General features: G+C 47.8%; 5 protein-coding genes across 6 annotated transcripts; 3 read left to right on the top strand and 2 right to left on the bottom strand.

The window, feature by feature from the left end:
- Positions 1-202: 202 nt before the first annotated feature.
- On the top strand, positions 203-1,898 carry LOC135680157 (protein trichome birefringence-like 38). Its single transcript, XM_065194144.1, has 5 exons — positions 203-468; positions 551-725; positions 1,056-1,234; positions 1,344-1,502; positions 1,601-1,898. The coding sequence occupies exons 1-5, from the start codon at positions 230-232 to the stop codon at positions 1,896-1,898; spliced, it is 1,050 nt and encodes a 349-aa protein (XP_065050216.1). The 5' UTR covers positions 203-229.
- Positions 1,899-2,279: 381 nt separating this feature from the next.
- On the top strand, positions 2,280-3,737 carry LOC135678786 (protein trichome birefringence-like 37). The gene is made up of 5 exons (XM_065191940.1): positions 2,280-2,527; positions 2,600-2,771; positions 2,874-3,049; positions 3,147-3,305; positions 3,384-3,737. Exons 1-5 carry the CDS (start codon positions 2,316-2,318, stop codon positions 3,679-3,681), a joined length of 1,017 nt encoding a protein of 338 aa, XP_065048012.1. The 5' UTR covers positions 2,280-2,315; the 3' UTR covers positions 3,682-3,737.
- An 11-nt stretch (positions 3,738-3,748) lies between these two features.
- Positions 3,749-5,870, bottom strand: LOC135678784 (GDSL esterase/lipase At5g45910-like). Its single transcript, XM_065191937.1, has 5 exons — positions 5,495-5,870; positions 5,164-5,379; positions 4,943-5,091; positions 4,586-4,859; positions 3,749-4,113 (listed from the first exon to the last, which is right to left on the bottom strand). Exons 1-5 carry the CDS (start codon positions 5,853-5,855, stop codon positions 3,887-3,889), a joined length of 1,227 nt encoding a protein of 408 aa, XP_065048009.1. The 5' UTR covers positions 5,856-5,870; the 3' UTR covers positions 3,749-3,886.
- Positions 5,871-5,997: 127 nt separating this feature from the next.
- Positions 5,998-7,764, bottom strand: LOC135678785 (GDSL esterase/lipase At1g28600-like). 2 transcript variants are annotated; one of them, XM_065191938.1, is made up of 5 exons: positions 7,514-7,764; positions 7,222-7,437; positions 6,981-7,132; positions 6,634-6,910; positions 5,998-6,453 (listed from the first exon to the last, which is right to left on the bottom strand). In XM_065191938.1, the coding sequence occupies exons 1-5, from the start codon at positions 7,719-7,721 to the stop codon at positions 6,218-6,220; spliced, it is 1,089 nt and encodes a 362-aa protein (XP_065048010.1). In that variant the 5' UTR covers positions 7,722-7,764; the 3' UTR covers positions 5,998-6,217. The 2 variants fall into 2 exon arrangements, with proteins under 2 accessions (XP_065048010.1, XP_065048011.1); XM_065191939.1 differs by having other exon boundaries at positions 7,520-7,764.
- A 605-nt stretch (positions 7,765-8,369) lies between these two features.
- On the top strand, positions 8,370-10,771 carry LOC103991629 (GDSL esterase/lipase At5g45920). The gene is made up of 5 exons (XM_009411135.3): positions 8,370-8,543; positions 8,657-8,884; positions 9,577-9,644; positions 9,883-10,047; positions 10,424-10,771. Exons 1-5 carry the CDS (start codon positions 8,445-8,447, stop codon positions 10,581-10,583), a joined length of 720 nt encoding a protein of 239 aa, XP_009409410.2. The 5' UTR covers positions 8,370-8,444; the 3' UTR covers positions 10,584-10,771.
- The last annotated feature ends 483 nt before the right edge of the window (positions 10,772-11,254 follow it).

Below are 11,254 nucleotides of genomic sequence, written 5' to 3'. Positions count from 1 at the left end.
TGAGTTGTACTTTTTAATATCCATATTAATTCCACGGATTTGCCTAACCACAAATACAAGGAAGGAAGGAGGTTGTTTCCCATGGAGATTTCACCTCCATCGAGACACTGTACGTAAGCTTCGGTGCGAGTTCGATTACATAAGACCCCCCGCCACTATCTTCCATGGCATTCATCGCATTGTTGCACCAATCTCTCCTTCTTGTCGTCCTGTCGCTGTGGGATCCGAGATGGGAACCATGATCGGTGTGATGCTGCTGCTGGTGTTCGTGATGGCCTCGGCGTGGGGCGTGGGAGCCCACTGCGATTTGTACAACGGGAGATGGGTGGAGGACGAGTCGTACCCGCTCTACGATTCGCGGAGTTGCCCCTTCGTTCGCAAGGAGTTCGACTGCCTGCGCTACGGCCGGCCCGACACCAAGTACCTCAAGTTCCGGTGGGAGCCCGCTGGGACATGTGATCTCCCCAGGTTGGTGGCTGATTGCTTTTATGAGCCTTCGTCTTCTCTCTGTTGGCTTGACTTACTTGGGAGATGGCGTATCCGCGAACAGGTTTGATGGTGTGAAGCTGATGAGGACGTTGGGAGGGAAGAAGGTGATGTTTGTGGGAGACTCATTGACTTTGAATCAGTACCTTTCGTTCCTGTGTTTGCTCCATGCGGCTGTGCCCAACGCCACCCTCTCCTTCTCCTCCGATAATCGCTCCCTCTCTGCAGTAACATTTGAGGTTTCTTCTTCCCCTTCTTCTTGCGGCACGTATCATATCATACCGATTATTAATGATGGTTAGTCCTGTGTGAGTACATGCTAAAACTTTAATCATGAGAACGGGCCATAGGACGAATTGACATGATCCTCATCGATGGCACTTGTCAATCCTGATGAATGAATGATAGGAGGAAGTAGTGGAATGAAATAGAGTGGAAGCACTTGATCAGAATCAGCACGGGAGTTGACCTTCGTTGAGTTCATGTATCTTAGTTGCGTTACAGGCCAACACAATTAGCTCATGAATAGAAGTTGCAAGAAAATAGCTAAAGATCAAACATTGATTCAGGATTACAACGTTACGGTGATGTACTACAACTCTCATTACTTGGTGGACATCGTGAAAGAGAACATAGGACGTGTCCTAAAGCTGGACTCCGTACAAATTGGTGGATCCATCTGGCTCACCGCCGATGTGCTCGTCTTCAACACATGGCACTGGTGGCTATCCACAGGATCCCGTCAAGAGTACGTGACAAGCCAACAACCACCCCTCCCTTCCGTCTCTCTCTCTCTCTCTCTCGTTGTTTTCATGAATTATGCAATGGATACAGATGTTGTCCTGTGGTGAATGCAGGTGGGACTACATGAGAGATGGCCACCGGACAGTGAAGAACATGAACAGGACTGTGGCCTTCTCCAAAGCATTGGCGACCTGGGCAAACTGGGTAGACTCGAGCATCAATTCATCCACTACGCGAGTGTTCTTCCAAGGGATCTCACCAGCCCATTACAAGTAAGAACCATAAATGATGCATTGTATGAGACAGGTCAACTGCACCGTAGATGATTTGTTTGGTAACACTGACCGCTTGTGTTCGTTCGTTGAATCAGAGGAACAGAGTGGGGCAGGAATGGTGGCACCTGTAAAGGAGAAACAGAGCCGTCGAGTCCATCTGCATATTACGGAGGTCCGATTCCGGAAGAAGCCATAGTGAAGCAGCAGCTGAGCAACATGTCGAAGCCTGTGTACCTGTTCGACATTAGCTATCTCTCGCAGCTTCGGAAGGATGCTCATCCATCCAAGTATAATGGCATCAACTTCCGCAACGATTGCAGCCATTGGTGCGTTGGTGGCCTGCCAGACACATGGAACCTGCTCCTATACGCAGCTCTTGTCCATTCCATATGAGATGATTAATATGTTAACCTTGTAAATGGTAATAACTCATGGTCGTTTCTTAATTAACACAGTCTCATTGGAAGATGATCCTAAATGATGTCAAGGTGACCTCGGTTCCTTTCCTGAAATGCCTGTGTGCCAGAGAAAGGATGTAATCATGCTATGGGAGAAAACACAATGCTACTAACATAGGGTGAGGAATAAAAGTGATCTCCTTAAATCCATCGAAGAAAAAACCACCACCTTTATAGATCCATCAAAGAAAAAGATGATCCTGTTTCATTCATCAACTTAAATCCATCGAAGAAAAACCCACCACCTTAAATGCTGTGAAAGGTATTTGCATGTGTGTAGCTCCTACAGTCAACCCCAGCCTCTCGGATCATATCCTTGTCATGCACCTTCGTCGGATTCAATATCGAAACCATGATCAGTGTTGTTGTGCTGCTGATGCCCTCCATGGCCATGGCCTGCAACGTATTCAACGGGAGTTGGCTCTACGACGAGTCGTACCCGCTCTACGATTCATGGAGTTGCCCCTTCATTCACGGCGACTTCGACTGCCTCCGCTTCGGCCGCCCCGACACATCCTACCTCAAGTTCCGGTGGCAGCCCGCCGGCCCATGCCACCTTCCGAGGTCGGTCCTTCGCTTCTGGTTCCCGGCACGCCGTATAATGTACCAAAAGTGTGTCGAAATGTATGCATGCAGGTTTGATGGTGTGGACTTGATGAAGAGGTTGGAAGGGAAGAAGATAATGTTCGTGGGAGACTCATTGAGTGTGAATCAGTATGATTCGTTGCTGTGTTTGCTCCATGCGGCTTCCCCCAACTCCACCTTCATCAGATCACAACATGACTTCCTCTGGGGAGTCGTTTTTGAGGTAGCAGTGCATGTAGATACAACGTATCATCATCATATATCTTTATATTAACTATGGAAAATAACAAGATGAATAATAGGAACGTAAGATCGAACTTTGCAGGAATACAACGTGACAGTGATGTACTACATGTCGCATTACTTGGTGGACGTGGTGGTGGAGAAGATTGGGCGAGTGCTAAATCTGGACACCATAAGAAGTGGGGCCGACTGGCTCATCGCAGACGTGCTCATATTCAACACGTGGCACTGGTGGCCGGCCACCGGCGTCCATCAACAGTACGTGATGTTACGGCCGACGTCTCCTTCTCCCCTGTTTTGGTGCCAACTCTAAACCATGACGACTGAAACGTAGAAAGCTTGTGCGTGGAAGCAGATGGGACTACGTGCGAGATGGCAACCGGACACTGAAGGACATGGACAGGACTGCGGCCTTCTCCAAAGCAGTGTCGACCTGGGCCAACTGGGTCGACTCAAACGTCAACCCTTCCACCACCCGAGTCTTCTTCCAAGGGATCTCCCCGGTTCACATCGGGTAAGTCAACAGCTAGAGTAACGTGTGCTTGAGACACTGCATCGTTTGACTTGTTGGCTTCGATGATAAAATGGCCAGCGGAGAAGAGTGGGGTGAGAATGGAAGCACCTGTGAAGGACAAACAGAGCCATCGAATCCATCAGCATACTACGCAGGTCCAGTTCCACAGGAAGCCATAGTGAAGAAGCTGTTGAGTAACATGACGAAGCCAGTGTACCTGTTTGACATCAGCTATCTCTCGCAGCTTCGGAAGGATGCTCACCCATCCAAGTATAATGGCGTCAACTCTACGAATGATTGCAGCCATTGGTGTATTGCTGGCCTACCCGATACCTGGAACCAGCTACTGTATGCAGCTCTTATCCATCGTATATGAGACGATTAATGAGTTACTAAATGGTAGGTGTTCCTGCCAAGACTACATCATCATGGGTTGCCTCCCATGAAAACAGAGCATGTATCATTTCAACCTGGCTATTACAAGCTCTGCAAAGAGACTCTTTCCAGATCATAATGCAGTCGTTGGGATTACAACGTTTATGTTGGTAGATACAGCTTCACGAGACAGTGGCCTTTGACTCTTAACTCCACTGCATGATGGATGGTTTAGCGTAGGGGCCTCGAAGCCAACCGTCGGCGATGAGGCTATAAGCAGTTTCCGTCAAGTGACTGCCATCCCAGCTGACGTAGGTTGAGGGATCCTTGCACACGCTTGAGCCTGGCTTGGCGCATACCTTGTCGAGGTTGACGTTGTACTTGCTGCTCCCGCCCGCCCCACAGCACGCCTTCAGAGCTCCACCAGTAAAGCCTGTAAATAACAGTAGATGCAGCTGAATTCGCAGTGCAAAAGAAAGATGCAGCTGGTGGTGACATAGATCGACCACCAATTGTGCATTTTTTAATGCCCTTCTATTGAGATTTCTTATGCCTTCCGGTCTGCGAATTATTCATGTTGTCCTCTTCCTGCGAGAACCCTTGCGATGGGCATCATGGGAATCTGCTTTACATGCATGATGATGAGTGTCTTCTTCCCCAGAAATATGATCATGTAATAATTGAACTTTGTGAAAATGAAATGAGTTGGCTCAACTTTTGAAAGAGACGGAATCACAAAGAAGGTGAAGAGAACAAAAAAACAGCAGTGGTTGGAGTCACTTTTGCATGCAAAAGTGATGCTTCTCCAACCTGGAGCTGACATAGACGACGGGACCATTCAATGTCCTTAGACCTCTGACGAGAAGATATATCATGTAGCCAACATCACATAAAGGAAGACTCACCATATTTTGTAGGATTAGATGCAAACCGGAGGGCCGGGCTATAGTAATCTGCGTATCTGATCCTTGTCCAAGAATACTTCCTCTGAAGCCCATAGATGACTCGTTGGAGGAAAGAATTATGGTGCTCTGCGAAATCGTTATACTTCCTCAGGCATCCGATGTCAGTGTAGTCATTTTTGTTGGAGCTGCCATACAATGTCAAGTAAAGGGGAAAGCATCCGATCGGTAGCATCCCGGGCACCACTATATCAACTGCACCATGGCCAATCAACCTCTGCATTGTCAAGAGTTTGGATGATTCGTTACACAGACAGACACCACACCAACAGGAAGAAGATTGTATTGGCCAAATCAAACCTCGACACCCAATTTAATGGCACGCATGACTTTGGGCACGTACGAGTTCACTTCTGCCATGCTTCTGCCGGCGAAGATTGCGGTGTTGTAGTCGTTGCCTCCGAACTCTCCAACTATAAAAAGAGACCTGCTGAGGTAGGCCTTGCAGGCTGCAAGCAGTTTGATGGAGTCTTTTAGTTCTCACCGCGGATGTAGCTTGAATCAGAAACACGTTGACGCACCTTGGGTGGAGCTGCAAAGTGAAGGCATCATCTTCTCAAACGACCTGACTTGGCTGCTCAAGGAGGAATTGACCCAGAGTTTGCTACCGAGTCCCCGGCGGTTGAAGAAGCCGAAGTCCAGCGCAGTGGCGGCTGTGTAGGCGAAGTTCGCGCCTCGCCGGAAGTTTTTGCCCTTTGCCGCCGACGGCGGAAGCAATGGCAGCCCCACCGCCTCAGCTACCGAATCACGAATACACGAGTCGTTGTAGATAACTCTTGCATCATGGCGTGCAAATTCAGAGAGAGAGAGAGAGAGAGAGAGAGAGAGAGAGAGAGAGAGACCATCACGTACCAATGAAGTCGATGACCAGCCGGCCATTGGAGCAGCGGCCAGTGGGGCGGCGGAAGAAGGTCATGCCGTAAGGCAGGCCAGCGACTCGGACATTTCCGGTGTCGGAGAGCGAGTCGCCGAAGCTAAAGATGGCGTCGTAGTGCAGAGAACGGGAGGGACAGAAAGAGGATGAGAGAATGAGGAGGAACAAAGTTGAGAGCCCCATGGATGGAGGTGCGGAAGGCGAAGCCATGTGATGTTCTTCGAGCTTGTGCCGTGTCGCACTGCCTTTTATGACTCCACTTTGTTCTTTACTTGTGGGTTCTTCCTCCCTAGTGTTGCAGCAGTTGCATGTGAAAGGCTTGACGATCGAGTCGTCCATGTCTGTGTGACCTTTAGGTGGTTGTCCAGTGAACATTAATAAGGAGGATCACATGATTCTACTGTGACACGAGGAGCAGAGAAGACTGCTACTATCAGCGACTGATTCACTGTCATTTATATATCTTCTTTTGATGGCTATAGAACAGTGGATGAGACACTGTAGATTTGTAGGGTTTTGCACAAGTGGATGAGACATTTATCTTCTACTTTGGCACTAACTTAATTCATGCTGCAAGTACATCTTTTTTCGTATATCATCTCCCACAAACATCTATTGTGACTATAATTTCAAGCATGGGGTGCCTCTCTTCCAGCATCGATGAACGTCTCTTCTCCAATCTGTTCGACGAAATGGCAGTCTTAATGAGGGTTGATGAAGCTCAAAATGGGTGGATTAACGTAGGGGCCATGCAGCCAACCCTGGGCGATGGTGCGGTGCGCGGCTTCCGTCATATGGATCCCGTCCCAACTCACATGCGTGGTTGGGTCTGGACACACGCTCGACCCATTCTGATCGCACTTAGCGCGCAGATTGAAGTTGTACCTGCCCATTCCCGCAGCTCCACAACAGGTTCTCAAGGCTCCATCTTTGAATCCTGCGAAGTTGCAGGGTTAGAAATCACCTTATCTGGTGCGGATCGTATTTTGATTGAAAACTTTCAAACGCAGCCATAATCTTGTCCGTCAAATCTATATCTTACGTTTCGGATAGATGTATGGTCGAGATCCTTAAGGGAAGTACGTAGGACATGGCTGGTTGAGAAGAGGAGACTCACCATATTTGAGAGGATTCAAAGCGAAGTCGAAGACCTGGGCGTAGTAGTCGGCGTAGCGGATCGACACGGCCGGGTACTTGTGGCGGAGCCTGTTGAGCTGCCGGAGGAGAAGCGCGTTGTGGTACCAGGACAAGGCGTTGAACTTCCTCGCGCACCCTGACCTGGGGCCGTAATCTTCCGGATTGGAGGAGCTGTAAAGCGTGAGGTACAGCGGGAAGCAGCCCACCGGCAGCACCGACGGCACGATGAGATCCACCGCGCCGAGGCCGATTAATCTCTGTACATATCGACACAGGGATTCTTAGACCCACCGATTCAAGATACAGAACACTTCTTTCCCAACTCACCTCAACACCCTCCGCAATTGCCTGGGTGATTCGGGGCACGAAGGTGCTTCTCACTTCCGATACCGGCAGGCCGCCGAAGATCCCGGTGTTGTAGTCGTTCCCGCCAAACTCGCCGAAGACTACAAGAGATTTGCTCAAGAAATCCTTGCAATCTGCATCCCAAACAATTTCATGGTGGGTTGATGAACACATGTATGATGATGACGATGAAATCGGGACACGACAACGCGTCACATGTGACCTTGCGGCGTGCCGCAGACGGAAGGAAGCAGCTTCTCGAACCGATCCACCTGTTGGTGGACGGAGGCGTTCACCCAGAGGCCCTTGCTGAGGCGTCGCTCGTGGTAGAACTCAAACGGAAGCGCCGGCGCCGCGATGAAGGCGAAGTTTACCCCCCGGTGGAAGCTCACGTTCCTGGCGGTGTTCGGCGGCAGGTGCGGCAGTCCGATCCCCTCAGCTACGACAAGCAGAGTGCAAGATTAGGAACAAGCAATTCGTACGTAGAAATAGCGGAAAAGGGTGGAGAGACAGACGAATACCGATGAAGTCGATGACAAGGCGGCCATCGGAGGCGCGGCCGGTGGCGCGGCCGAAATAGGTCATGCCGTAGGGCAGGTTGGAGATGACGACGTTGCCGGTGTCGGATAGCGAGTCGCCGAAGTTGAACAGGGCATTGTAGCGTTGGGAGAAGGAGATGTCGAAGAATGAGGTGAGGACGAAGAAGAGGACTAAGAGCTCCATCGTTCGAGGGAGGCAGACGAAGGCAAGCGTTGACAGTTCTTTTTGCTTGTCCCACTTGTAAGTTGAGACTGCCATCATATATTGGCTGCTTAACGTGACATTTACGCTTCAACAATTGACATTTGCATTCCTTGCGTCACTCCCTTGATAAGACTCGTTTGACTACGTCTTCCGTTTTGTTTTATCGCCACTACAAGGTGTGATGCAAGTAACAATTCCTACTGTGGACGACGCTTGCAGATAGAGAGATACATCAGAGGATAGGCAACAATTCGGTACTAATAATGTCTAATTCACTCTGTTGTTGTTGTTGTGGTGTACTGTACGATCAATTTATCGCGTCCATCAGGGCTCCGACTCTCGTGATGAGAGCTCTCTACGGACCTGATCGCGTAGAAACGGTGTTGCATCCGGACCGTATTCCGACTGCGGCACGTGTCGTGTCGTGCTTCTACTTCTCCCATGATGAGATTGGACGGCTCCCGCATCTTCCCCATAAAACGAACCGACGGTAGTGATCATCCAAGAATATGGTGGGGCCATCCCCATTGTACGGACGCCTCCAACCTTAAAGATCTACCTCCAATCAACATGTATGATTGACTGGGTAAAGAAGGAACATGACAAAAGGGTGGGTGTCACTGAAGTCGCGAGGGATAGCGTCCTTGACGTTCTTGCTCTTCTGCTTCAGCCGAGCGGATCAGGGAGCACAGAGGGAGAGAGATGCGTCCGAAGCTGGTGCTCTTCGGCGACTCCATCACCGAGGAGTCCTTTGGGGAGGGCGGGTGGGGAGCCGCTCTCGCCCACCGCTTCTCCCGTAAGGTAAGCACAATCGCGACAACCTCGCTTTACTGGTCGATCGCCTCTGGTTTTGTTTTGGTCCGTGGTTTCTGCGTGTGATCCGATGGCCGATCCATCGATCGGATGGGACGCAGGCGGACGTGGTGCTGCGCGGGTACAGTGGCTACAACACGCGGTGGGCGCTCAAAGTGGTGGGACGAGCCATGGAGGGGGTCTGCCCCGATGGCGTCGCCCCGCCGGCGGCGGCGACCGTCTTCTTCGGGGCCAACGACGCGACGCTCCCCGACCGCTGCAGCGGCTTCCAGCACGTGCCGTTACCCGAGTACCAGACCAACCTCCGCGCCATCTGCGCCTATCTCAGGGTATGTGGGTTGTCTCATCACGGCAAATACTAATGTTGGGCAGACACTGGGTTATCCTCTTCCCTTTGCTTGCCTTTGAGTTCGAGCGATCAAACAGCAGCATCCTCCTCCTCTTCCCGAGAACAGTAATGAAACTCCAATTGCTTGTTTTATTATTTGTATTAGTTTAGATTCCCATGCACACTTCAACCACTTACTCTGTGGGCATCATTCATGTTTAATAGGCTTTGTAGTATGTGTAATTTCAGATGTTTTGGGTTGATATAGCCATACAAAATGATCTACCATGCATCAGTTTGGCTCAAGCATTAAGAGAAGAAGAAAAGGCAAAGAAGTGGAATCCAGTCGTCAGAGCCCTGGAATTATTATTTTTATTTGTTGTGCTGACTCTTGTTAACATAAATTTTCCTACATCTGACAATCACTACCTGCAAGACTCAATCGACTTGCAATTCCAAATGAATCAAACCTTTAAGAATCACCAAAGTAGCCATTTTTTTTCTAGCCTTCTGTTTGGGTGTCACAAAATGCAATCATGATCGCTGTTTACCAAAAAGCCTAATAGAATCGAAGATACACAATGTCCAATGTTCTTACAAATTTCATAATCTCCTGGCTTTGGTAGGCTTGTTGATATTTCAATGAATCCACTTTTTCTAATTGTTTGGTCCTTTGGTCTGTGTTTGATACAGGAAAGGTGGTCATCAACTGTTATAATCCTCATTACGCCACCTCCAATTGATGAAGATGGGCGTCTCCAGTAAGTGGATTATTTCCTCCAAAGTGTTACCAGAAATTATCTTGTCAGCTATTGTTGCAATTTCTATTAGATGTGCTCCATTGCTCTCTTTGTTAAACTTGTCCCTGTGATATCCAGTGACAGAAAGGGAATGATCAATAAGGCGTGTCTGTGGTTTCACATAATTAGCTATATCTAAGTTTTCAAGTGAAGATAGAACTGTGGTACCGTCTACTTGACTTAGTTTTGTGCCATTTAGGGATACTTGTGGAGACAACAGCTCAGGTCTGCCTGAGAGGACCAATGAGTCTGCTGGTGCTTATGCAAAGGCATGTGTAGCCGTTGCTAATGAATTGGGGCTCCCAGTGATAGATATCTGGTCAAAAATGCTGCAATTTCCAGACTGGAAGAAATCCTTTCTAAGGTAAACATGTTTCAAACTACAAGTTCATCTAAAGACATGCTCTCCTGTACAATTTGACCAATAATTTCCCTCTATTTTCCATTGATATTCTGCTTATGACATTCTCTCATGTTTCCACTTGTCCAGCATGTAATGTAGATTTGAGTTCCAATTTAGTTAGGGTTTATTTGCAGCGCAAGTGAAGTTTTGTGCAGCTTTTTTGGATGATGCTCTTGATCCTTAATAACTAGATCTAGTCAAAATCACAATATCCACTTGTTTGGATCTGCCTAAAAACATCATAGGCTGCTTCTCTGCTGGTCTGATTTTAAAAGTGATAAATCTAGAGGATCGGTGTCATGCCACAGCTATATATGATAGCTTCTTGTGATATCAGGGATGGCTTGCACTTCACTGCTAGTGGTAACAGTGTTTTGTTTGAGGAGGTGGTGAAGAAGCTTGGTGATGAAGGTCTGAGCCTGGAGGCCCTGCCTGTTGATCTGCCAGACCTTCTTGACATGGATCCCAATGATCCTCTGAAGTCATTTTGTGACTGAGGCTTGCTGTTGCTGCCGCCACCTAGTTAAGCCTCTTCATCCATGCAACAGAGTGAGTTGTGCTTGAGAACGAAGGATTTCACATGTATTATTAGCCAAGGGAAGCAACAATTGATATGATAATGTATCTTTTAATTGCTCTTGTGGATTCTGAGATTATGATGAAATTTGAATTGACTCTTTTATGATTTCTGGATGCATTTATTTTTTTTGCCCATGCAAAACATGCATACACTTCCATGCTGTTGTTACAAATGCAGTCTTAGGTTGATTATTGCGAAATGTAGTGACTTTGGTTGAAACGTCATCTCCTCTGATAATTCATCAGGATTAATTACATATTATCTTATAATTAATTATCTTTAGTATCGTAATTTTTATATTTAAAAGATTATATTAGGATCTTTATATTTATGAAAGTAAAATATTTAATTTCGTTTCTTTTCCTATATCGTTAACTTTTTTTAATAAAAAAAAATCATAACTCTTCTATTTATCACTGATTAAATATTTTATTTTATTAAGTATAAAGCCCGTTTCGCCACTTCACCTACCATCGATCGTTATTGGCACTCCAGTATCCACTTGGACAGCTTCAAGCCCCAACGCATCCACCCAACTCCGCCAAACCTGTTGGGAAGAAACCTGTTAATGCGGAATAATTCTTTTCC

This window comes from Musa acuminata, chromosome BXJ1-7 (assembly GCF_036884655.1).
Source record: "Musa acuminata AAA Group cultivar baxijiao chromosome BXJ1-7, Cavendish_Baxijiao_AAA, whole genome shotgun sequence".
Taxonomy (NCBI): Eukaryota; Viridiplantae; Streptophyta; class Magnoliopsida; order Zingiberales; family Musaceae; genus Musa; species Musa acuminata.
Note: the sequence above shows the minus strand (reverse complement) of the source record. Positions and strands in the feature narration are given on the sequence as shown.